The sequence below is a fragment of the Mesoplodon mirus genome (assembly GCF_964341445.2).
Source record: "Mesoplodon mirus genome assembly, chromosome: 19".
Classification (NCBI taxonomy): Eukaryota; Metazoa; Chordata; class Mammalia; order Artiodactyla; family Ziphiidae; genus Mesoplodon; species Mesoplodon mirus.
In genome coordinates, this window is record NC_138995.1 from 55,768,681 (window position 1) to 55,792,876 (window position 24,196).

The 24,196-nt window shown below is 55.9% G+C and overlaps 3 protein-coding genes across 8 annotated transcripts in view; 2 read left to right on the forward strand and 1 right to left on the reverse strand.

Annotated features, from left to right (window-relative positions):
- Positions 1–198: 198 nt before the first annotated feature.
- ZNF296 (zinc finger protein 296) lies at positions 199–4,124 on the reverse strand. Its single transcript, XM_082606765.1, has 3 exons — positions 3,583–4,124; positions 3,201–3,350; positions 199–1,212 (listed from the first exon to the last, which is right to left on the reverse strand). Exons 1-3 carry the CDS (start codon positions 3,878–3,880, stop codon positions 233–235), a joined length of 1,428 nt encoding a protein of 475 aa, XP_082462891.1. The 5' UTR covers positions 3,881–4,124; the 3' UTR covers positions 199–232.
- Positions 4,125–6,087: 1,963 nt separating this feature from the next.
- On the forward strand, positions 6,088–14,025 carry GEMIN7 (gem nuclear organelle associated protein 7). 5 transcript variants are annotated; one of them, XM_082605675.1, is made up of 3 exons: positions 6,088–6,183; positions 10,468–10,643; positions 13,243–14,025. In XM_082605675.1, exon 3 carries the CDS (start codon positions 13,251–13,253, stop codon positions 13,635–13,637), a length of 387 nt encoding a protein of 128 aa, XP_082461801.1. In that variant the 5' UTR covers positions 6,088–6,183; positions 10,468–10,643; positions 13,243–13,250; the 3' UTR covers positions 13,638–14,025. The 5 variants fall into 5 exon arrangements, with proteins under 5 accessions (XP_082461801.1, XP_082461803.1, XP_082461804.1 ...); XM_082605677.1 differs by having other exon boundaries at positions 10,572–10,643; XM_082605674.1 differs by lacking the exon at positions 6,088–6,183 and adding an exon at positions 6,195–6,523 and having other exon boundaries at positions 10,039–10,643.
- Positions 14,026–14,120: 95 nt separating this feature from the next.
- Positions 14,121–24,196, forward strand: part of PPP1R37 (protein phosphatase 1 regulatory subunit 37) — a 44,429-nt gene continuing 34,353 nt past the window's right edge. For both annotated transcript variants that reach the window (XM_082605672.1, XM_082605673.1), the window contains exon 1: positions 14,121–16,405. In XM_082605672.1, the coding sequence (XP_082461798.1) occupies positions 16,204–16,405 (202 nt within the window). In that variant the 5' untranslated portion in view covers positions 14,121–16,203. The remainder of the gene's footprint in view (positions 16,406–24,196) is intronic.

Genomic DNA, 24,196 nt, shown 5'->3' on the forward strand with positions numbered 1-24,196 from the left:
CCCAGGCGCTGGGTGCTGGCCTTTCCCCTCACCCCCTTGTTCCAAACCGGTCTGTCCAGCTGTCCACCCCAAGGAGTGAAGCCTCCCGCCCCACCTCAGACACCCCAAGAAAGCCAGAGTCCAAACGCCTGTGTAACTGTGGGGAGGGAGGATTTACTCGCAGGGGAAGGACAGGGAGGTCACAGAAGTGGTTCACAGCGGTGCGGGGCACCGCAGGGGGCATTCCCATGGCTTAGGCGTCCCCAACAACGTCGGGGTGCTTCTGCCGCAGGTGCTTGTCCAGGGTGGCCCGCAGGCCGAAGGGCACGCAGCAGTGGGGACACTTGAAGCGGGGCCCGCCAGGCCCCAGGCCATGCATGCGGCGGTGGCGGTTGAGTTTGCTGCTCTGGGCGCAGGCGTAGGAGCACAGCTCGCAGGCGTAGGGCCGCTCACCCGTGTGCGAGCGCCGGTGCACTGTCAGGTTGCTGCTGTTGGTGAAATGCTTCCCGCAGAACTCGCAGCTGCCCCCGGGACCGGGCCCCCGGCTCTTGCCCGCTGGCTTCAGCGTCTTCTTGGGTGACGTCTTCTGGTTCTTCTCGGGGTCAGTTCTCTGCTCCTTGGTGTCAGCTCCCCAGCCGTCCACGCCGGGGCCCGCCTGGGCCCCACCGCCAGGAGCCCCAGGTTCCTGGACCCCCGCCGTGGCGGCTGCTCCGGCCCCCTCTCCGCCGCTGCAAGGGAGGATGCTGGCCGGGGCAGCGGCATGGGCGGCCGGCTCCGGAGGGGCGGCGGAGGCCTGCTCCTGACTGGCATCGGCCACGCAGGGGCTCTGGGGCCGTAGCTGCTGCCGATGGGTCTTCTTGTGGCGGTTGAGCTTGCTGCTCTGGGCGCAGGCATAGGGACACTGGTCACAGGCGTAGGGCCGCTCGCCAGTGTGTGAGCGCATGTGCACCTTCAGATTGCTGAAGGAGCTGAGGGTCTTCTTGCACACGGGGCAGGTGGGGCTCCGCCGGGCGGGACCCAGCCGGGGGCCCTTGGCCTCGGCTTCTGGCCCTGCCACCGCCGACACGGCAGCAGCCACCTCGGCCAGGCCCAGCAGCGGGGCCTCTGGGGCTTCGGGTTCCGTCTGGTAGATGGACAGTCCGTGGTCCCACTGGGCATGGCGCAGCAGTTTCCAGGCTCCCGTGAACTGTCGGCCGCAGCGGAGGCAGCTCAAGGCCTTCAGGTCCTCACGTTCTGCAGAGAAGAGAAGGGCCAGGGGTTAGTGTGTCAGGCAAGTCGGCCGTTGCTGTTCACAGCTGCCGGCTGGACACCAGCTGGGGGAGGGGCTCTATTCCAGGAGCTGAGAGGCAGCGGTAAAAGGCAAGACTCCCTGCGCTCAGGAAGCTGTGTTCAGAGAGGTGGGTGGACAGACAAGAAGCGAGGAGAACCCGTGCAGTGGATGATAAGTACTGGGGGATTTTCTTTGTGTTTGAAAAATCTTCAAGAAAAACTTAAAAGAGCAGAGTGATGGATGGGGGGGGCGTTATTTTATTACTGGGGTTAGGAAGGCCTTGCTGAGCAGGTGACCCAATTCAGTGTGCTAGGCACCTGCCACCTGCCACGCTCAGCTCCCTCTCACAGCTTTCCTTCAAGACAGGAAATAAGACCTCCATTTTCCAGACGGGAAAACTGAGGCAAAGATACCTTTTCCCAAGGTCACTAGCTAGGAATGGGTGGAGCTGGGGTTTCAATCCAGAAACCCAGGGAGTGGGAGATAGAGGTTTTCAAGAAAAACAATTGGTTTAATAATCAAAACAGCTCTTGATAACTGAGTGGGTTTTCTGTGCCAGGCCCCAGGCTCCTGGGTCCCATGCATGATCCCCTTTTCCTGCCTTACAGAAGAGGGGGCCAAGGTCTAAATGGGGAGAAGGCTTAGCAGCCACCTAGAGAGGTAGGGGTGTGGACGGTGAGCTAGGTTCCCCTCCCTCTGCATGGAACCCAAATTGAGAGTCCTCCAAATCAAGATACTCCAGGTACTGTCAGTAAGGTACTGCCAGATCTATTTGCCTTTATGTCTTGGATGGGGGTGGCTTTCCTGATGCAACACCAGGGTCAAGAGCATAGGTGGGGTTGGAGATGGCCAGCCTGGCCTGACTTCCAGCTGGCTCTCCTGCTCCCTAGCTGTGTGACCTTGGGCAAGAAATACCCCTCTCTGAGCCTCAGTTTCCTCATTTGCTAGAATATGGGGATCCTAGGGGTCTTCTCCCTTTAGACTTGCTGTGAGCTCAGAACCAGCTGAGAGTTGTGGTCCATCAAGCCCTCAGTAAACATTAGCTGAGGTGTCCACAATTCTGCCAAGTCCAAGCACCTAAGAATGTATTGTTCTAATGATCCCATCACAAGCCCCTCCTTTGCCCACCAGGCTCTAACTCTACAGCTGAGCCAATCATAATTCCTCCTCCCCCGCCTCCCACCACAGGACCCTCTCCCTGGCCCAGCCCTGAATATAATTCCATTTCTCACAAATCCCAGGAGCACATGGCCCAGAGACTGGAAATTTAGAGCTGTGGATGAGCCCCATAATCAATGCTGACCAAAAGCTCAGCTCGCCGAGTCTAGTACCAAGTTAAGAGTTTTAATTCCTACCCAAGGGGAGGAACCCAGGTATCCAGACACCCAGGACCTGGCTCAAAACAGGGCCTTCCCAGCATGCAAGGCTGGGAGATTCCATCAGGGAGGGAAACCATAAGTCCCTTCCCTGGCTCTGAGCAAATGCCCAGCACCTCAATCAGAAGTGATAAAGAGGTGGAGGGGGTGACAACACCCCCCGGTCCAGCTGGCCTCAGCTCCCCTCCCCCAGGCCGCTGCCCTCCCCAGAGGTGCCCCCTGCTGCCACACTGGTCCAGCCACCTGGCCAGTTATTTCTGGCCAAGGGGAAGGAGAAGTGAAACCAGATTGGGGGGGTGTGTATGGCAAATCCCCAGACCAGTCTTCTGGGGCTGGCCACACCCTGTGGGTGGCCCTGCTTCCCTGCCCAGCCCCCATCCTCACCCACCCCCCTCACCACCACTAGTCTCAGCCCTAGGACAGGGCAGGCTCTGGCCACGCCTAGGCTGCACCCGGTGGGGAGCCAGAAAGGGGAAGTAGTGCTCACTGCCCCGCCTGTCCAGGTCAGCCCCTTCTCCCACAGGAAGCTGGGCCCTTGAACTTGAGACCAGGGAGTGCATTCCGGCTTTACTCACCTGAGCCCTGGCAGGGGCTGGGGCCTCTGAAGAGCTGACAGCCCAGCTTCTTGTGGTCCATGAAAGCAGTGATGGCCTCCAACGGGAAGGTCTGCAGGCAGCGGCCGCAGGTCAACAGATCTGGGTGTTTGTCGGTCCACGGCTGGCGGTCTGCAGGGAGGAAGCGGGTGGTGAGCGTGGGGTGGGGCCAGGATGGGGCCTGGGGGTTCCGAGGGAGAGGGGAAACCCGAAGGTCAAAAGGGGGGCTGGAGGGCAGGACCTGGCGAGGAAAATAAGGCAGGGGTGTTAGTGCGGGTGGGGGGCGGCGCCCGGAGAAGGAGGTCCCACGAGAGAGAGGGGGGGGTAGGGAGGCGGGCCCGGGGCAGGGGCAGGGGGCGCTCACCGTGAAGGTTCTGGGTCAGCGGCGTCCACGGCGCCCACTGGTTGCGCAGGCCCAGGGCGTGGAAGAGGCCGCCAGCGGGCACGGGGCCGGGGGAGTGGCGGGGTTCGCCCTCGAACCGCCCCGGCGCGGGCATTTCCTTCGGGTTGAAGGGCCCTAGCCGCCGGGCCTGTAGGGGCCGCGGGTCCGGCTCGAGCTTCACATCGATGAAGAGGTCCGGCATCTCCATCTCGTCGTCTGAGTTGGCGGCGGGAGCGGGCTCTCTTCGGCGAGGCATGCAGCCGGCCTTGCGGCGGGACATGGGTCACGGGCAGGCGGACTGGCGGGCGGAGGACTCGCGAGCCGTGCGCGCTCACACCGAGGCGCCCAGGTGAGTGACTGCGGCGACCCGCGGCGAACTCTTACACGTGCAGGCCCGGCCCGTGGCTCCGCCCACCGAGGCGGGGCCTGACGCGAGAGGACTGCCCCACCCTCAGCCAAACTTAATCTGGACCGTGCCCCCTGCGTTTCTCTAAGTGATCCAATCTTAACCATAACGAGTTCACACAAACACGCATAGAAACAGCTATTCCTGATCCCGTTTTCGGGCTGGTGGAAACTGAGGCACAAGGTGCCCACACACACCCCCAAGAGAGAAAATGGTAGGGGCCACGTTTCTACCTAGGCGCCTGATAGTAATCTGGTCTGTTCCATTAAACGCATTACAATAAAAGTTCCTTGGGCAAACATTGATGGAGCGCCTACTATGCACCAGGTTCTGGACCAAGTACTGGGGATGCAGCAGGGTACAAAACACAATAACCCTGGCCTCATGCAGTTTATTCGTTCAGGGAGACAGGACTCTCAACAAGATAACTATGTAAAATACAGAGTGCCTTCCGTGACACCTGTCATGGAGGAAACAAAAAAAAATCCAGGAAGGGTTATAAAGGGACAGGATTACTGGGGTGACGGGTGGGCCTCAATTTTCTCCCCATGTCGGGCCTGCATATTCGAGGAGTTCTGTAGTGATTAAGTTCTGTATTGATTGAGCTCTGTGAGAAAACGAGGTCAGCTCCAAGGGCGTCTTTTGACCACTTTCAAGTCTTTGGCTTTTCTGAGATGGAAGCCCTGGGAAGGTTTTGAGCAGAGGAGGGTCGTGATCATGTTCATTGACTCTGCTCTTAGACCTGGGATCGTCTTTAAAACCAAATAGCCAACCGTCTTGCCTCCCTCGGATGGGGCCTCCTCGAACTTCCCTCCTCAAAGCTGCTCTCTCTGATCACTATTTGAAGTGGCATCAACACCCTGCCCCACCCTTCAACCCTGCAAGTTTTCTTTTCTTCCTGGCACCAACCACATCAGATCTAGAACTGTTTGTTTACTGTCCTCTCACCCCTTCCCCCAACACAAGCCCCATGAGGTCAGAGCCAGGGTCAGTCCGCCCCTGCCGTGTCCCCAAGCCCAGCACTGAGGGAATTTCACATGCTAATCTCCACTGCAGGCCTGAGGGTTCCTCATATTGTTATTCAGGTCTCAGCTCAATTGTCCTCCAGAGAGCAGAGGACCTCCCTGACCACAGGATCTAAGGAGCCCCACCCTGCTGAGGGCCTTACAATTTACACTCCATGACCTCCATCTGTCCCCAGTTCCCTCCTGGGCCTCAGGTTTCCCATCTGTTACCTAAGGTGGCTCCTTCTTCAGTGCCACCTCCCCTGACCACCCAACCTCCCCCAACCCTGCCACCCATTATCCCATTGCCCTTATTTTATTCCTTTTACATCCTTGTCAAGCCCTGAAGGATCCTGTCGATGTATTTGTTCATGTAATAACCTGTGGTGTCCCTCTCAGCCTCCCTAGAATGTAGGTTCTGAGATGGCATGAGCCAAGTCTGTCTTGTTCACAAATAGAGCCCCTAAGCGTTCATAGTTCAGTTAACAAATTGTGTATTGAGCTCCTGCTATGTGCATTCTTTCAATAGATATTTGCAGATGGTCTGCGTACTAGGCACCGGGTCTTGGGGGTCCGCTGGGAAGCCAAGGCCCACAAGTCCCTGCCTTACTGAAACCGTGTGGAAGAAGTGAATTCTGAGCCCACAGCAGCGCGTTTCCACCTCAGGCCATACATTTTGCCTTTCAGGACCTCAGTTTCCCCCTGTGTAAGATGGGGCTGCAGGGAGGGCTGCAGGAATGACCGCCTCTGGCCTCTCCCAGCTGCTGCTCTCCAAGGCTTTTGCCTGGTGCGTGGCTGCTGAGAGCATGATCAAGTAGGGAAGGCGGGGTTCGGACTGGAGGTGAGGGGTAGGAGTGTGCACATGTACGGGGATGGGGGTGCCAAGTCCCATCTGCGCTTAACTCAGACGGGAGGCGCCTCAATCTCTTCTGTAAAACGGGCATCCTGGACATCCCCACCTCGCAGACTGGCGGATCAGCTCTGAGCGCTGGGCCAAGCCGCTGGCGGGGTGGCGCCCGGGTCTGTGCTGGCTTCCGAGCCCGCGAGCCCGCCCGAGACCACGTGGGGCGGTGGCGGCGCGGGCGGAACCCAGGCTCGGCGGCTCGCGGCCCGCCCGGGCCTCTGCAGCTGGGGCGCCGGCGGAAGTGGGGGCTCCAGCCGCTGCGGACCTCGGTGAGTGCGGGATAGTTGCTGGTGGGTCGCGAGCACTTTCCGGTTCCCCGGCACCGGCCCGGGACGCCCACCCGCGTGCAAGACCGGGAGTGGCGGCAAGAGTCAAGTCCGCGCCTGCAACGCCGGCTACTGGGACGTTCTGGTCCCCGAACGCCTGCACCCGGGACTCTGGTTCCGGAACCAGCAGCGCACACATTCCCGCTCCCCGGGTGGGGGTGGGGGCGGAATGCACCCCCTCGGGAAAACAATAACGACGACGATACTATAACTAATAACGGCTGTAGTCTTGAGACTCCCGCCTTTCCTGGAGTGGAATCGCTCGCCTAATCTGAGCCGGGAGGTGGGAAGAACGTCCAGCCCAGGGGGAGTGGGGAGTGGACGCCTGAGGGCCGGGAGGACCTACTTAGTGTAAGAAAAGGAGAGCGATGCGTGGCCAGGGCGGAATTGAAAGGAAACTGACCAGCCCAGTGGGCGGAGGATGGGGAGGTGGGATTCTGCGTTTGGGGTCCCGATCCTCACGGGGTGTGTGTGTGTGTGTGTGTGGCCCATTTAACTAATTTGCATCCAGACAGGGCCCACCCATGAGGTGGGTGTAGGCTGGTCAGTATCTCGGTTAAGCTGGTAACTCAGCTGGTTCTCTACCTGGCAACTGAAGGGTTAGTCTGTCCACTGAACGGATCGTTCCCATTTTCTAGAAAGTGAGCACTGAGGCCCCAGGGATGGAAGTCTGTGAATCTCCTGGCCCTGCCATTGACCAAAGCGATGGGCACTTTAGTTTTTCTAGTGGGAAAGGGGTTTGGACATTTTTTCCTGAAACCTGGGCAGGAAATCCTTGGCTTGGAGACTGACAGGATAAAGGACTCTCAGGCTTGGTCCCCAGGGAGAATGGATAATGCCTGCTTTTGCTTCTTTGGCACACCCTATGTGACCTTTCTCAAACCAGTTTCTTATCAGGTCACACCTTGACTCCCAAACCTCCAACGGCTCCCCTATGCTGGCTGAAAAAACTGCCCTTTTGCATAGGGCAGGGGTGATGGCCCTGACTCTGTTATCAGACCAGCCTGGGTTTGCGCCCTTTTCCTGCCAATCACAAGCTTGCACCCAGTCAATGATTTGGCATCGTCCAGCTTCAGTTTCCTCTTCGGGAAAATGGGGCTTGTGGAGGTATGACCAAATCTTTTTTTTTTCCTCCCTAATGGAGAAAACAAGACTAACATGTTTAATTAGTCATGTAATTAAACGTGTTTAATTTTGTTTTATCCAGGGATTGAACATAATAACTCTTTGGCCACTTGCATAATTCCCATCAGTCCTGCATTAAGTACTAGCCCTAGAGAAGAGAGTGTTTCTCCTAAAATACTTAAGTGTTAACCTAGGTTGGGAGAAAGCCCTGGGAGCTGATGATCCTTGACTAAACTGGGAATGCAGTGGTCAGATACATTAGAAAATGTATATATCCTTTAATCTCATTCACAGCCAGTAGTTGTGAGATAATGAAAATGTAGCAATCCCATTAATTCCATTCACTGTGGTCTTGCCCATCAGGCAAAATCCAGGGAGTCTTCCTCGGCTTTGCTCAGTCCATTAGCAAATAGTGAGGGCTCTCAACCCTCAAAAGACAGCCTAATCCAATCACTTCTCCCCCCACCCCCCCACCCACCCTGTCCCAGACACCTGTCATCTTCCACACCGCCCACTGCAGTGGCTTCCTCACCAGGCTGTCTGCTTCTCCCTTTGCCCTCACAGTCCATTCTTTCTTGCAGCAGGCAGAGGGATCCTGTGATTACCGGAAGTCAGACCCTGCCCCTCCTCTGCTCAGAACCAGCCCCGGGAGAGACCCAAGTCCTCAAGCCCCTGCACATTCTGCCCTTGCCCCAGCCTCCTGCATACTGGCCTCCTTGCTGTGCCTCAGTCTCCCTTCCATGGGCTTTGCGTTTGCTGCTCCCTCGAACTGGAATGCTTTCCCCCCAGATCTCCACATGGCTCAATTCCTCATTTCATTCTGGTCTTCGCTCCAAAGTAACCTTATCAGAGAGATCTTTCCTGAGCCTCTTCCTGGAAACCACCTCTTATCCCCCAGGCAGGGCCAGGTGTCTGCTCTGGGCTCCTGAGGCCCCCGGGCTCCTTCATTCCGGCCCTGCCCACTCTGGGTTGTCATTGTCTGGAGACCTAGTATGTGTCATCCACTGGACTGTGAGCCCAGGAGGGCAGGGCTGGGCTCTTTCACTCCCAGCTGTGTCTTTAGCACCACCCAGCGTGGGTCAGGCAAAGAGCAGGCACTCAGGTAACAGGGGGAGTGAATCCTTCCACAAATGTTTACTGAGTTCCCCCTGGTTGCCAGGCCCTAATTGGGGTTGGGGATGGAGCTGTGAAGTAATCAGATATGTCCCTTCTCTCGAAGGCTTATGTTCTGTGGCAGAACAGACAGCGCATAGGCAAACAACTAAATGCATATTGTCAGGAGGTGGTAGTCCTGTGGGAAAAAAAGATACTGCAGGGTGAAAGGGCTATTATTTTCCTCCCTGTAAAGATGATGTTTGAGCAGCGAGCTGAATGAAGTAAGGGAGGAAGGTGAGTCATGTATCTGGAAATATATATATGTCTCCCAAATGGAAGAGGGTTCCAGGCAGTAAGAACAGCATGTGCAAAGGCCCTGAGGCAGGAATGTGCTTGGCATTTTCAGGGACTGACACCGGTGACCAAAGGGTAGAAGGATGGGAGATGAGGTCAGAGAGGTGATAGGGCCTTGTAGCCATCGTGAGGACTTTTGCTTTTGCGCTGGGTGGGATAGGAGCCATGGGAGGCCTCTGAGCGGAGGAGGGGTGTGATCAGACTTAGTTCTAACAGGAAGATCCCTCTGACAGCGGTGTGGGGAACAGACTGGGGTGAAGGTGGAGGCCAGGAGCCCAGGGGGGAGGCTACTGAAATAGTCCAGGTGGGAGGTGATGGTGACTAGACCAAGGAAGGGGCAGAGTAGGGGTGGTGAGAAGTTCCCAGATTCTGGATGCATTTTTGAGGGTGGAGCTGACAAACTTGACTGAAGGGTTGGATGTGGGTGGGAGAGAAAGCAAAGAGTCCAGGACACTGCGGATGTCCTTTGCCTGTGTGATCAGCAACCTCCCCCTGAAAGATCTTCCTGACAGCCCTAGGAGGTCTTTTTTTAATGTTTCATTTCACGGATGAGGAACCAGATCAGGGAGGCTGTTCCTAGACTTGCAGTGATCTGCCCAGACCCCTTGTAGTGAATGTGGGAGGGCTGGGACCCACCCGCTCTCCCCCAGACCACACCGTCATCCCCTATGCCAGGTGGTGAGCTGTGGCCTGCCGCAGGTTCTCATATGGCTCAAGAGCTAAGAGTGGGTTTTGCATTTTTAAGTGGTTGAAAAACTAACAAAATCTTTTGTGGCGCATGAAAGGATATAAAATTCAATATCAGTGTCCCAATAAGTAAGGTTTTATTGGAGCACTGCCATGTTTCCACGTGTTTCTGTATTGTCTGGCCACTTTCCTCCTACTCTGGCAGAGTTAAGTAGTTGTGACAGAGACAGAGACAGGCCCTTGAAGCCTAAAATATTTACCATTGGGCCCTTTACAAAGGAGATTTGCTGACCTTTGCTGTATGTTCTGCTAATAAGATTTGGGCCAGCAGCGGGGGTGTCCTATCAGGAGGACTTGGCAGGTAGTTACACAGGGGCTGGGAAAGATCCGGGTCAGGGACAGAAAGAGGTTTGGGGAGTGCGTGACAGTAAGGCTAGGAGAGGGAGTTCAGATTCCTGAGGGAGGATCTAACATTTTTTTTTTTTTTGCGGTTCGCGGGCCTCTCACTGTTGTGGCCTCTTCCGTTGCGGAGCACAGGCTCCGGACGCGCAGGTTCAGCGGACCGGGGCCTGAACCCATGTCCCCTGTATCGACAGGCAGACTCTCAACCACTGCGCCACCAGGGAAGCCCAAACTGCCCCGCTTTGAGTGTCCGTGAGCCTGTGAATATGTTCATGTGTTCAGTAGTCATTGTTACCCACCGTCCATCTGTTTGTCTGCATCAGTGGTTCTGAACCAGAGATTTTTTTTTTTTTTTTTTTGTCCCCCAGAGGACATTTGGTAATATATGGAGATCTTTTTTTTTTTTTTTTTTTTAATGGCTTTATTGTGTTGTAGTTCTCTTACTAAAGTATTCACCAGTGGAGACATTTTTGGTTGTTGCAGCTTGGGGTAAGGGTGGGGGACGCTCCTGCATCTAGCGTGTAGAGGCCAGGGATGCTGCCCAAACCCTACCCCTATGCACAGGACAGCACCTTACAATGCGACAAAGAATGGTCCAGGCCCAACTGTCAATAGTGCCAAAGTTGAGAAGCCCTGGTCCATTGCTCTGCAGGATCCTTTCTTGCAAGGAGCTGACAGTTGAGCTGCAGAGACAGGAAGAGCCTCACAAGAAAAATGACAATCCCAATCACCCCTGTACGGTGAGTGGCCCCGGGATGGGAAGCTGGGTGCCTGATGCGTGTCAGTCACTTCAGTTAATCACTTTAGAGAAGAGGAGGCTGAGCCACAGGGAGGGGAGGGGTGCAGCTGCCTGAAACATAGATCCTTCTCTCTCCCTCCTCCTACTCACAAAGCCGGCATCTCCCTGCATGCAGTCAACAGCAGTGCAGTGGCCGGGGAGGGTGAATTAAGAGTTTGGGATTAACATATCACCACACTACTATATGTAAAACAGATAACCAACAAGGACCTACTGTATAGCACAGGGAACTCTACTCAATATTCTGTAATAACCTATAAGACAAAAGAGTCTGAAAAAGAATATATATATATACACATATATATGTATAACTGAATCGGTTTGCTGTACACCTGAAACTAACACAACATTGTAAACCAACTATACTTCAATAAAAACAAACCCCCCAAAAACAAACAAAAAAACCCCCAAACCAACAACAACAAAAAAACCCAAAGAAACCCCCAAACACCTCAGTGCAGTGGCATGTAATATGTTCCAGGCCAGTGCTTAACTTGCACGTTTGTTAGGTCATTTAGTCCCTGTGACAACCCTGTCAGGTTGGTCCTCTTATCACCCCCATTTTATAGATGGGGAAACTGAGGCACAGACCGTTTAAGCAACTTACCCTAGGTCACACAGCAATACTGATACTAATACAGTCGGTATTCAACTGTAACTTTTATGGAGAACCTAGTACATAATAGGCCCCGTCCCGCATGAGCCTGTTGAATCCTGATAACAAGGCAAGGTGGCCGGCCGTTGGTGTCATGCCTCCACACAATGGAAGAGGAAACTGTCTCTTGCTTGAGGTCACCCAGCTAAGCAGGCCTGGGAGCTCACTCTCCACTCCATTCATTCCAGCAGAAACAGTATTTAAGGAGCCTGGTCCCTGTGCCACTTAGTGTTCAGGAGCTGGGGGCACAGCAGTGTGAAGAAAGCAAGGTCACTGCCTGTGGGGAGGCAGCCATCTCGCAGGGAGAAAGACCAAAGCAGAAAAATAAATAGACAACGTCATGTGCAGGAGTGGTGTGTGCAACAAAGAATGAGGAAGCCCGTTTGGATGGAGGGGGCTGAGGGGTAGATCTTGAAGGCAGGGTGGTCAGGGAAGGGGAGAGGAGGTACAGACAGAGGGGACCACAAGTACCAGGGCCCACCATGGGGCCGCGCCAGGTGTGCCTGAGGCCCAGCGAGGAGGCCAGTATGGCCGGGTGGAGAAGGTAAGTGCTGCACTCGGCGAGGGTGCTGGCAGGATCTGGAGCACTCAGGGCCTTGAGGACTTTGGCTTGGACTCGGAGCAAGACAGAAGCCAGGGGAGGGCTCCGAGCAGAGGAGGACTGTGATCTGACTCAGGTGTTAACAGGGTCCCTCTGGCCGTGTGTGCGGACAAACTGGCAGGGGTGAAGGTGGAACTGGGAGTCCAGTGAGGAGTTGACTTCAGTAGTCCAGGCAGGAAGTGACGGTGGCTGGACCGAGATGTTGGCAGTGAGAACTATTAGGTTGTGAATACACATACACATATTTTTTTAATTAAAAAAATATATTTTCCCCCTGAGTGTTTCTTTTTTTTTTTTTTTTTTTGGCCGCCTCAGTTCCCCGACCAGGGATTGAACCCCGGCCACTGTAGTGAAAGTGCCAGATCCTAACCACTAGACCACCAGGGAACTTACACACACCCCCGCCCCCGCCCAAGTATTTCTTTCTTTGTCTTTTATGATCTTGATATTTTCGAAGAACAGGCTAATTTTTTTTTTTTTTTTTTTTTTTTTTTTTTGTAGAATGTCCCTCAATTTGAGTTGCCTCATGATTAGATTCAGGTCATCCGTTTTTGGCAGGAATACCACAGAAGTGGTGCCCTGTCAGTGTATCACATCAGGATGCACATGGTGGTTGTTTGTCCTATTACTGCACATGTTGGCTTTCATGCCTAAGTTAGGGTGGTGTCCACCAGGTTTCTCCACCATAAAGTTACTCTTTAGTCTTTACAAGGAATATCTTGTGAAGAGGTACTTTAAGGCTTTGTAGATATCCTGGACCTTCTGAAACGTTCACTGACAAGTTTTAGCATCCTCTGACAATTTTAGCTGCCGCTGTACGATGCGGATTTTTCCCTCTCCCCCTTTATGTATTTCTTCATTTATCTATTTACAGTAAGTAAGTATGGACTCATGGATTTGGCCCTTTCAAGCTGACTCCTGTGTGACTGGGAATTTGTTTGGAAGATCGCATTTCATGATGGATTGGACGGGCTGTGTGTGAGAGAAGAGAGGAGGCCAGGACTTGTTCTTTCAACAAATATTTTTATTGCCAGGGACCGGGGATAAAGCTGTGATAAAAGCAGGCAAAGGCCCTGCTGTCATGGACCTCATGAATGGTGGTGCCAGTTCCTGGGAAGAGGGGGACTGGCTGAGGGGTGGCACAGATTTTAGGAGGGAGACTCAGGAATTGGGTTTTGGTCAGGTTAAGTGGAGGTGGGGTAGACAGTCCCCTGCTCCCAGGCTTTCCTCTTCCTGTGGCCCCACACCCCCCATAATGGCTCCCTGCTCTTCTTCACCCAACAGCCAGGATAATGCAGACTCCACCGGCCATTCCTGTGCCCGTGCTCCGGCTCCCCCGGGGCCCTGATGGCTTGAGCCGAGGCTTTGCCCCCGACGGACGCAGAGCTCCCCTGAAACCGGTGGTTCCTGAAATCCCAGAGTCTCAAGAATCTCGGGAATCCCAGGAACAGCGGGCCCGAGCCGCCCTTCGGGAGCGCTACCTCCGCAGCCTGCTGGCCATGGTGGGGCGCCAGGTGAGCTTCACGTTGCACGAGGGTGTGCATGTGACCGCCCACTTCGGAGCCACTGACCTGGACGTGGCCAACTTCTACGTGTCGCAGCTGCAGACTCCGATAGGCGTGCAGGCTGAGGCGCTGCTCCGGTGTAGTGACATTATCTCATACACCTTCAAACCGTAAAGATGTTATCGCGTTCATCATTCTGCCTTGGGCATAGCCACAGTCTCCCAGGTCTCCATATGCTCCTGAGCTTGGCCCTCTGGGCTCCAGAGAGTTCGGAACACCCTTGGAATTTTGAGCCAAGCTTCAAGCAACTCTGGCTTCTCGGGACAGTAAAATTCTGCGGCCCCAAGAGTTCTAGATCCTCTTGAAAGGAAGGCTGTACCTCACAGAACTCTAAACTGTACAGATGCACGGGCCTCATGCCCGTTCCTGAAGATTCCGGGTGGAGAGAGGGAATAAAGGAAGGCAAATTGTCTAGTGGGAAATTGTCTGTTGAAGAGGCTGCAAAGTTCAGCCACCCTGGGAATACTCCCCGCCTGCCAAAGTACCAGTTATCCCAGGAAAATTTGCCTCCTTTTTTTTTTTTTTTTAATGTACCCTATAGGGATTGAGCCAGATTTAGGGAGTAGAAGGGTGGCTATCCACGGGCTGAATCCCATGGAGCTGGGCCAGGAAGGGGAGGACACGTCAAGGGAGTGGGAGGAGCTCCGATAAAGGTGTGGTGATTGGACCTCCCGCTAGTCTCTGGGAACGCTGGAGCGACCTAGATGCCAGACTTGGGAGATTTGGACTTCGTTTCTTTTTCGGGTGGTCTAGGATGTCCGTAGCGAGTTGCGCGGCTCGCATTGGGTCACGTGGTTACGCGCGAGGGCTCCTCCTATTGCCTGGCCTCTGGGTGGGTAGATTCGCTTCCCCGCCCATCCGGGGACTGGTTGGGACCCGTCTAACCCTGTGTGGCGGCACCACTGGGAAAAGGCAGAGGATTAAGGGTTAGGGTGAAACTTTGCCCTTTCTCCATTTCACCCCAGCTGTGTAGCGTGGCCGTCCGTATCACTCGCTTTACTTAGCCCCATTACTAGTAGTTTTTCAGCAGATTTGTTTTTATTTATTTATTTATTTGGCCGCCGCGGGCGGCATGCGGGATCTTAGATTCCGGACCAGAGATCAAACCCTTGCCCCCTGCAGTGGAAGCGCCGAGTCCTAACCACTGGATCGCCAGGGAATTCCCGCAGCAGATTTACTTTTTTTCTTTTTTTGCGGTACGTGGGCCTCTCACTGCTGTGGCCTCTCCCGCTGCGGAGCACAGGCTCCGGACGCGCAGGCTCAGCGGCCATGGCTCACGGGCCTAGCCGCTCCGCAGCATGTGGGATCCTCCCGGACCGGGGCACGAACCCGTGTCCCCTGCATCGGCAGGCGGACTCTCAACCACTGCGCCACCAAGGAAGCCCAGACTTACTTTTAAAAAGTAATTTCTGCCCCCTTTGTAGTCCCATCTATTTAAGAAGGTAAGTGAAGATTCCATTAAATATAGATGAGATTTGCTTTGTTCCTCAGTCGTCAAAGTGCGGTGGCCAGTGAAGTTGAATGAAGCATGTGGAGAGCCTCAGCTCCCATATGTCCATTCACAGAGTTACCTTTGGCGACTCCTGGGCCTAGCTTCGAGTTGCCTAAGCAACGATGTCGCCTGCTCCTCCCCATGTATCCTTTTTTGGTTTTAGCTCCTCCTTCCCCGAGTTGCCTGTTGGGCTGGGATAGCGTGGAGAAAGTGCGGATGCGAATACTAAGCGACTGAATCGAACCCTTGTGGGGGCGTGGCTTGAGTTCGTGCTAGTTCGCTACTGGCTCCGTGATCTACCTGGTCCATCGCCCGGTATTTTGGTTGGCAGATTGGTCCCTTGCTTTTGGCATTTCTTCCAGGGCTATAATATTCCTTATGGGCTCCTATTTCAATTTTAAAATTTAAATTGTATTTTATACAACGCTATCCAAATACAGAGGGTTATTGCAAATGGAAGGCTAGAGACTAACCAGCAAGTGGGGACTGGCTTCGTCTGCAGGCAGATGGTCCCTCTGTCCGCATCCATCACCTGTACTCATATATTCAACATAGCTTCTGTCGCCTTCCCTTTCAAGTTCTCCATCTCTTTACTTCTCTCCTTACCAGTTGGCCTAGCCCCAGCAAGCAGATATTTTTATTTCTATCAACTCCATTCCTTTCTCCGTGCCTGAGCTCGTGACGAATGTGTGAGAGCCTAAACATTAGTTATCTAGATTAAAGCGGGGAGGCGGGGTGGGGGCGGCTCAGGTTCGCGCTTGCGCGCTGCTCTGGGAGACGGCGTCCACCTCGCCCCGCCCCTCATAGTCTGCAGTTCCGGCTCTGCAGATTCACTGCTCACGTTTCTTTTTCCTGTGGCTCTTTTTGCCTTTTGTTTGCCCCCTTTAACAACGCACGAGACAACTCTACCTGCAAATAACTTAAATTGCTTTTCTGCTTTTCTGGGTACTCGGCGGGCTCACCGGCCCTTAACGAAAGTGCGGCTGCGAACGAGCAGGCGCGCACGGGGCTCGGGGGAGGCGCGCTCGAGCACCCGGCGGCGACGACTACGACGACCAGGAGAGCGAACGGAGGCGGCGCCTGAAGCAGTGGCTGAGCCCATGCCCCGGGACGGCGGGAGGGCCCGGAGAGACAAGTCCGGGGCCCGGGGCATGTCCCCAGGGCCCCCGTGAGGAGGCGGCGGCGGCGATGGAGGTCCCGCCGCAGGAGGCGCCGCCCGGGCCGGGCGCGGACGGCGAAGCCGAAGAGGCCCCCGCCGAGGCCCCGTCTCCCAGTCCCGCATCGCCCCCGGCCGACGGGCGCCTCAAGGCTGCGGCCAAGCGCGTCACGTTCCCGTCCGACGAAGATATCGTGTCCGGAGCTGTGGAACCCAAAGACCCCTGGAGACACGGTAGCTACGGCTGGAGCGTGGAGGCGGGCTTGTGGGGGACCTGGGAGTCAGTGCAGACCCCAGCACAGAGGTGGAGCTCAATAAGTTGCACCTAATGATGATTTAAGGAGACAGTCGTCAGTTTAGAGCTGGAGAGTGTTAGAGAGGAGGTGGCTGTTGGGTTGGGAAGGTGAAAAGTAGCTGGTTTATGCTACTCCCCCCGCCCCAAGGGACGCTGAAGGTGATCTTTTTAGGAATTGAAACGGTGAACAATCAAAGAAAGTTTGGTGGCTTGGGAGATTAGGAGTGCGGTAGTCTTTGAGTTTATAGTTTCCCAGAGAAGGATAGAGCAGTCAGGGGAGGAAGAGTGGGTCAGCATTGGCGCTGAAAGGGCAGTTGGAGGAGTTTGATGGGCCCTTGGGGACGGAAAGGTTAAGTTGCTAGTCTGCAAGCCTCGGGGCAAGGGATGGTCATGTGGTTCACTTCCTTGGGTGAAAGAAGGAAGAGGAATAAACCTGGATTATGGCTCTAGACCAGTCAGTAGATCCTGGGGTTGGGAAAAGGGAGTCAAAGTAAACAAACTTGCCAGAAAAGTAGCAGAGTTGGTGGTCGGTAAGACAGAGGAGATATTCAGTCTTGGCATTAAGAAGAAAAGTCGCTGCGTGCCTCCTTTTCCTCTCCCCCCCCCCCCGCAAAAAAAAAGGGAAGCAAAGCATTGTCAGTCATTCAGGAGCAGAGAAACTTTGGAGCCTGGCTCTAGGAGGGTGTTTTTTTTTTTCCCCCTGAGGAAGCATTGGGGAATTGGAGTTGCCAGTCAGTTGAAGGTGAGAGCATTGAAGAAGTTTGGTTGCTTGAGGTGTGGGGAGAGAGAGCAAGTCCATGGGCTGTGTGTCCTCTGGAGAAGGTCGGCTCAGTGCTGAAACTGAAAAGGGCAGTTGGAAGAGTGTGTTTGATCCATAGGGCTGGGAAGGTGGAAAGTTGCTTCAGGGGTGGATTGGCAGTGTTGAGTCCTGGCCAGGTCTGGCAGTCTTGCTGGGATGGAGCCCGCGAAGAGAGGGTTCAGCCTGGCCCCGGCTCTACAGAAGTTGGTCTGTTGGCCCTGGGGAGAGAGGAGGAACTGTTGCTAGTCTGTGGGCAGTGGAGGAATTGGTGGCTTTGATGTGAGAGTGGGAGACGTGGGAACTGGAAGCTGAACACACGGGGAACCACCATAAATGCCATCTTGGCCATTTATTGTTAAAGAGACGGTGGTTAATTTAAAATTCTTGGCCTTGGGAGCCAGCCCAGTCCCTGGGCTCTTGGCCCCGGGAATAGGTGGGCACTTTTGGGTTGGAGGGCTTGGGGGACTGGGGCTGAGGAAGGGAAGAGTTGGAATGGGCCTCGGCTACAGCATGATATCCAGTCCAGGGAGCTCAGCAGGAAGCGGGAAAGACCTGGAGAGGCAGAGGAGGATGGTGATGAGCCGGTGCTCCAGTTCACTCCTGACTCCCATTTACCCAAAGCATGACCTCAGGCTGGGTACCTGACTCCTCGGAGCCTCAGTTTCCCATTTGTACGTGGGTGCGAATACCATGTCACAGGGTCTCAGAGAGGACTGAATAAGACTGTGTGTGGAAAGTGATTGGCCAGGATGAGCCTTCATAAAGTTGCAGGTATTGTTGGTCATTTTAGGGGAGATGTTAGGTGCTACTGATCATTTTAGGGGCCAGCCTAGAGGAGTTGGTTCACGGAGCTGGGGCCTGGATGTTTCTGCTTCACAGGCTTCCAGGAGAGGGCCAGAATGGTGGTCCATTTGTGGGCTCGGGGCAAGGGGAAGGGAAGATGTTCCGTTTGTGGGCTTTAGCGTAGTTGGAGATTCTGGCGCGGGGAGGGGTTGGGAGTGGGGGAAAGTTTCTGGTCTGCAGGTTCCCAGAAGAGGAACAGCTGTGTGTTACCAGCTGTTGGGCTTTGGAGAAGCCATTTTTCCTCTCTGAGCCTCCTGTTTCTTTCTCTGCAAATGGAGGTGCTAATTTCTACTGTGGAGTAGTTGTGAGGATTAAATAAGACCGTCCTTGTAAGTTCCTGCCACATAAATAGCAGCTGCTGTTATCCAGGCAGATTCAGTCCGGTTTTGTTTTTGTTGTCGTCGTTTTTTTTTTTTCTCTTGTGGGCAGTTGTGGAGATGCAGTGAAGGAGTTTGCGGGGGTGGGGGGGGCCCGGGAGGGTGGGAAGAATGTCGAGAAAGAGGGTCAGTTGGCGTCTGGCTGGGAGGGGTTGAGAGGATGAGGATGGTCGCTGACGGGTCTGCCCCCCCCCCCCCCCCCCCCGGTAAGGGGTGGAGGTGGTGATAGCTCACGGGCTGGGGGAGTCTCTCATTCCTGGGAGTTTAGGGAGGGACGGCCAGGACGGCTGTGGACTCACACTCTGGAGGAGTCGGTGCGTTTGAGGTGGAGAGGTGATGACGTGAGAAATGGATCCATATTTTCGGCTGGGAGAGTTGGTCCGTCTGGGCCGCGGAGAGGGGTTGCAATCGACCTGACAGGGAAGGAGTTGGGTGATCTTGGGCCCCAGGCAGAGGAGGGGTCGTTGGTGAAGTTGGTGAGTTTGGATGATGGGATTTGGCGGGCCTGGCAGTGCCTGAGGAGGACAGTGGAGGGGTGGGCTGGCCTGAGACTGAGGGAGGTGGAGGCTCGCCCCCCAGGCCGTGGCAAGTCGGGCCAAGGGACTGCCTAGCTGAGAGAGCCAAGGATCTTGGCTGGGGGCTTCAGGGAGGAGCCGGCCAGACTTGGAGGAGGGGCAGGAGATTTGTTGGGAGTTGGTCTGTAAACTGTGGGAAAGCACAGGGGGTGTCATTTGAGCTGTGGCCCTAGTGGGAAGCGTGAGGAAGGAGTCGTTCTGGGGCCTGCTGTGGTGACACGACCCCAAAGCCAAGGGTGAGGGAGGAGTTGGCGGATCTGAGTTGGAAGAGAGGGCCTTCAGAAGCTGTTCTCCATCGCAGAGTTGGAGAACTGGCCTGAGCCAGGAGGTGCAGGAGCTGGGATCTGGGAGCTGGGAGCAAGCAGCCACTAGAGGAAGTGGGGCCCCAGCACAGGGCGCCCTTTCAGCAGGGCCTTGCCCTGGGAGGAGAGCTCAGCTAGGCCCTGACACAGCCTCTGACTGGGGTGGAGGAGGGCTGGGACTGAGACTAGGTGGTGGCCCAGCTGGGTGGGAGCCTCTGGGGGTGTCTGCCTACGGCAAGAGCCCCATCAGGCCCTGTCAGAGGTCACGTGTTGGGGGATTCCTGGAGACCAGACATCTGAAGGAGGGAGATGGTGCAGGAGGGTCTCAGGCCTGCAGAGGCTCAACCTGGCCCAGCACTCAGAAGGGCCTTCCCTGGCTGCCATGTCACCTGGTGTCCCCGCCTGCCCCCAGTGCCAGGGGCCTGCTTATTTTCTCGGTGCACTGAAGGCCATCTGCTGTCACCGCACAGGTCTTTCGTTTTGGTGGTCTCTCTCACCTGCTGGAGTGGGGGGACAGACACTGTCCTCGTTTCTGCTCAGCCCCTCGAAAGACACAACAGTTATCATGGTTGAATGAGCGCCAGGGGCATGTGTGCAACCGTTTTGGAAGGGGTGAGGCCAGGCCATACTTGGGGTCCATCTAGCCAGGGTGCGCTTCCAGGCCAGCCCTGGCCGCAGCATGCTGTGGCTCCAGCAAGGCACTTATTCTTGCTGAGCTTGTTTGTTTCCTCATCTGTGAAATTGTGATCCCTGCCCTGCTGACCACCCAGGATATCTGAATGGAGGGCATGGACCTGGTGGGGCAGGGTCTCTGTGGCAAGCCGGTTGCGAGTGGAAGGGACGTGAAGCTGGGGAGGAGGCTGCCTCAGTACTGCCAGGCTGGGCACGGGTGCGCTCCACTCTCCCTGGGGGGGTGGAAGTGGATGCCAGTGGAGGAGGGGCTGGCCTGGTGCACGCTCCCGCCCCCCAGTCCCCTGGCGGCAGGCCCTGTGTTCCCAGCTCCTCTGAGGACCAGGGCCGGTTGTGTACCAGGAACTCTTCAGACCAAACTGCAAGAATGACCTGAGGCTCAGCTGTCTCCCCAGTCCCAGCTGAACGCCGTGTGGGGAGGAGACATGGGGTTTGCAAGGCAGGCATCGGAGAGCACATGACACCGGCCTCCCGGCGGTCTGGGAGGCTGTCTCCCCTCCCTCCAGTCCTGCCCATGACTCATTCCCCGCTCCCTGACCTCCAGCCTGCGGAGTCTGTCCTGGAGTGGGGGTAGGGGAGTTGTGCCCACCAGGAAGTTCCTCCTGTGAGTGGAGGTGTCTGCAAGGTGCAGGGGGCCGGAACGTGCCCACCTCTAGCCGCCCAAGCTTCGAGGCTGCGGGGGGAGGGGGGAGAGGTGGTGGGGACAGTGGCCATGAATTTTTTTTTTTTAACATCTTTATCGGAGTATAATTGCTTTACAGTGGTGTGTTAGTTTCTGCTTTATAACAAAGTGAACCAGCTCTGTGTACACAGGCCATGAAGTTCTTAAATGGCGATCGGAGAGGATGGAAATAAATGCCTTACTGTTTGTTCTCGTTGAAACCCATGCTGCAAATTTAGTCCTTGAAACTGGTTGGACTGGTGAGAAGGTACCTGTCAGTGGTGGGAAGAGGCTCTCTTACTAGTTAATGGCTCGTTTTAGCCTAAGTGGTGGGCGGTCTTGCTGGGGCGGAGGGTGTGGGGTCTTGGGGGGCGGCTTTGATGCTTTCGCCCAGATTTCCATGTGGGCCCAACCTCACCTCCTACTGCCAGTGTTGGCACGTGGACTCTGCCGGGTGACTTTGGGCAGTTGTTCTCTCTGTCTGTGGTTTTTCTCTCTATAAAATACAGCTGACATTACTACCTCCTCTTAGGGTGGTGAGGATTAAGTGAGATAACGGCGTCCACAGCAAGCATTCGGTGGTGTCCCCCTCGTTATTCCGGTCGTTGCCAGCCTCCCCCCCACCCCCCGCGCCCTCGGTGCAGTGCTGTCTCCCCCAGCGTTTCCCTCGTCAGAACCCTGCTGTCTGTCCTTCAGAGGCCTACTCCTCCGAGACGAGTGCCCCGACATCCCTGACAGGGATGATCCTGTCCGTTACAAGCTGGGTGACTCTGGGCAAGTTGCCCGGTCTCTCTGAACTGAAACTCGATCAGCCTGTCTCAGCCCTCCCCCAGCCTGAGAAGCAGCAAGGGCACCAAGAGTCGAGACTCAAAACATTAGCTGCAGCCTCTCAGACGCTGGCCATGACTGTCCACAAGTTACAGCTGCCCCCTGAGCCCCGGTCCCCTCTGTAGAATGGCCCGGCTCCCCGGCCCTCTGCCCCGTGGGGACCCGACTGTGTGGACAGGCCTGTGTGAGGAGCGCCTGCTTCGCCAGGCCGGGCCCTCCGCGCCCTGGGGCTCAGGTGGGCCACCCTCCTTCCTTCCACCCACTGCACTTTATTTGTGTTCTCATCGTGTTTCCCACTTCAAGGGCGAAGACCACGGGAGTCACCTCTGTGACCTCTGCCTGGCGCCCAGGAGGGCTCGGGGCGCCAGACGGGCCGATGAGTGGCAGGAGAGTGAGGCTTTCCGTCGGATGTCATGTGCCGCCGCGGCATTTGGGAGAAAGCTTCTGGGAGGACTTGATTGGCCTGTGCCCGGACGGGGCTCTCCCTCAGCGCCCCGAGGAGGAGCTCTTGGGCCCCATGGGGTCCCCTCACCTCGGGCGCTCGGCACACGGTCATCCGGGGGGTCGTCGGCGGTGTGAGCGCATGTTTCTGGGAGGCAGGCGTCTCCTGTCTCTCACAGGCGTTTGGCTGCAAACGTATTAAGAAGCATGGAGCCAGACGCTCCGGGCTGGGCTGGCCGTGACTGAGGCAGCTTCTGGGAATGGAGGCCAGGAATCTGTGTTTCTAGAAAGCTCCCCAGACGGCCAGGTTTGGCTGTCCTTCTGCTGAGGGCCCCTGATTCAGCTCATCCACTCAGCACTCAGTCCCAGGGCTGCCTTCCAGACCTCAGTTCGGGGGTTGGCTGGGGTTGGCCTCATAGACTTGTTTTAGAGCGAATTGAAGTGTCGGACTTGTGGGAACTGCAGAAATGTGATTTGGGTGGGCAGCCTGCTGCGGTCGAGCATAGAGGGGCCCAGGCCGAAGTCCCTGCTCTCCGGGTGACCCTAGCAGTCACCGCTCACTGCTCCCACGTGCCCATTGCTGGGTTGAGTCTGTATCTCTGTTACATCTCCCAGCCGCCCAGGAGGTAGGTGCTATTCTTTCCGGTTTGTAGATGAGGAAATAGAAGCGCAGAGAGGCGAGGTCACTTGCCTGAGGTCGTCACAAAGCCAGGCAGCGGGGAGCTGGGATTCAAACCCAGGCAGTCTGGCTGCAGGGCCTGCGCTCTTCGTCCCTGTGTCCCGGCTGTGTGAGCTTCGGCAAGTTGCTGCATCCAGTTCTGCATGCTGTATAGTTTCTTCATCTTGAACCCATAACCCTTTGTAAGACGGAGATGATGATTCCAGCCTCGCCGGGTAGTGGAGGGATGAGAAGCAGACTGAGTGAAGGGCCCAGCTGGCTGGCACTCAGGAGGGGCTCGCCGTGGTTCTTGGACAGCTTGGGAGTCCTGGGAGGTTCGCGCAGCTTCCCTGTCCTCAGCATCGGGTCCTTATTCTGACCCTTGGCCCAAGTTCCTCGTGTGCTACCCAGTGTCGGTACATGGTAGGCGCTCAGTACATCCCGGCCAAATGTGTGAGCAGCCTCTCATTTAGTGAATGCCAGTGTTAGGGGTCCGGGAAGAAGACAGGCCCGGCCCCGCCTCCATGGAGGTCACAGTTGAGTGAGGGAGACACACAGTAAACAGTTCTAATCAAACCGGGGTGCCCAGGACCCTGACTGGGAAGAGCTGAGGGCTGACGGGCAGGGCAAAGGTGGCTTCTTGGAGGAAGGGCCATCTCAGACCAGAAGAAATCACTGGAGTTAGCCACTTGAGGAGCAGTGGAAGTATGTGCAAAGGGCTGGAGACAGAGAGAGCCAGTGAGGAGCATCTGGAAGAGAAAAAAGCCTATCTTACTGGAGTCGGAAGTCTGGGGTTGGCGGCAGGAGGGTCGGAGGTGAGATTGGAGAAGGCTGGGGGGCACCACCCAGGTGGGGCCTTGTAGGCTGTGTTAGCCTGAGGATGGCGGAGAGCCAGCAGAAGGGGCATGCCTACTGTTGGTTTTTTTTTTTTTTTGCGGTACGCGGGCCTCTCACTGTTGTGGCCTCTCCCGTTGCGGAGCACAGGCTCCGGACGCGCAGGCTCAGCGGCCATGGCTCACGGGCCCAGCCGCTCCGCGGCATGAGGGATCTTCCTGGACCGGGGCACGAACCCGTATCCCCTGCATTGGCAGGCGGACTCCCAACCACTGCGCCACCAGGGAGGCCCATGCCTACTGTTTTTAACAGAACCTTCTGGGAGTGTGGCGTGAAGAGGGTGAGACCGAGGCTGGGGACCAGGGAGGTAGCCATGGGCCACGAGCCTGTAGGCTCTTGGCTCCATGTGGCCCTGCACTGGCCAGTAGCTGACTTTTTTTTTTTTTTAAATAGATTAAATTAATTAATTAATTTATTTATTTATTTTTGGCTGCGTTGGGTCATTGTTGCTGTGCGCGGGCTTTCTCTACTTGCGGTGAACGGGGCTACTCTTAGTTGCGGTGCATGGGCTTCTCATTGCGGTGGTTTCTTGTGTTGCAGAGCACGCGCTCTAGGCACGCGGGCTTCAGTAGTTGTGAGTCGTGGGCTCTAGAGCGCAGGCTCAGTAGTTGTGGTGTGTGGGCTTCATTGCTCCGCGGCATGTGGGGTCTTCCCGGACCGGG

Bases quoted from the DNA above. Each gene is read 5' to 3' on its own strand.
- ZNF296 (XM_082606765.1), bottom strand. From the start codon at position 3,880: ATGTCCCGCCGCAAGGCCGGCTGCATGCCTCGCCGAAGAGAGCCCGCT. The intron at 3,351-3,582 runs GTGAGCGCCCCC...TCCTCCCTGCAG, and splicing joins GCTGACCCAGAACCTTCACG to ACCGCCAGCCGTGGACCGAC. The intron at 1,213-3,200 runs GTGAGTAAAGCC...TCTTCTCTGCAG, and splicing joins CAGCCCCTGCCAGGGCTCAG to AACGTGAGGACCTGAAGGCC.
- GEMIN7 (XM_082605675.1), top strand. From the start codon at position 13,251: ATGCAGACTCCACCGGCCATTCCTGTGCCCGTGCTCCGGCTCCCCCGG.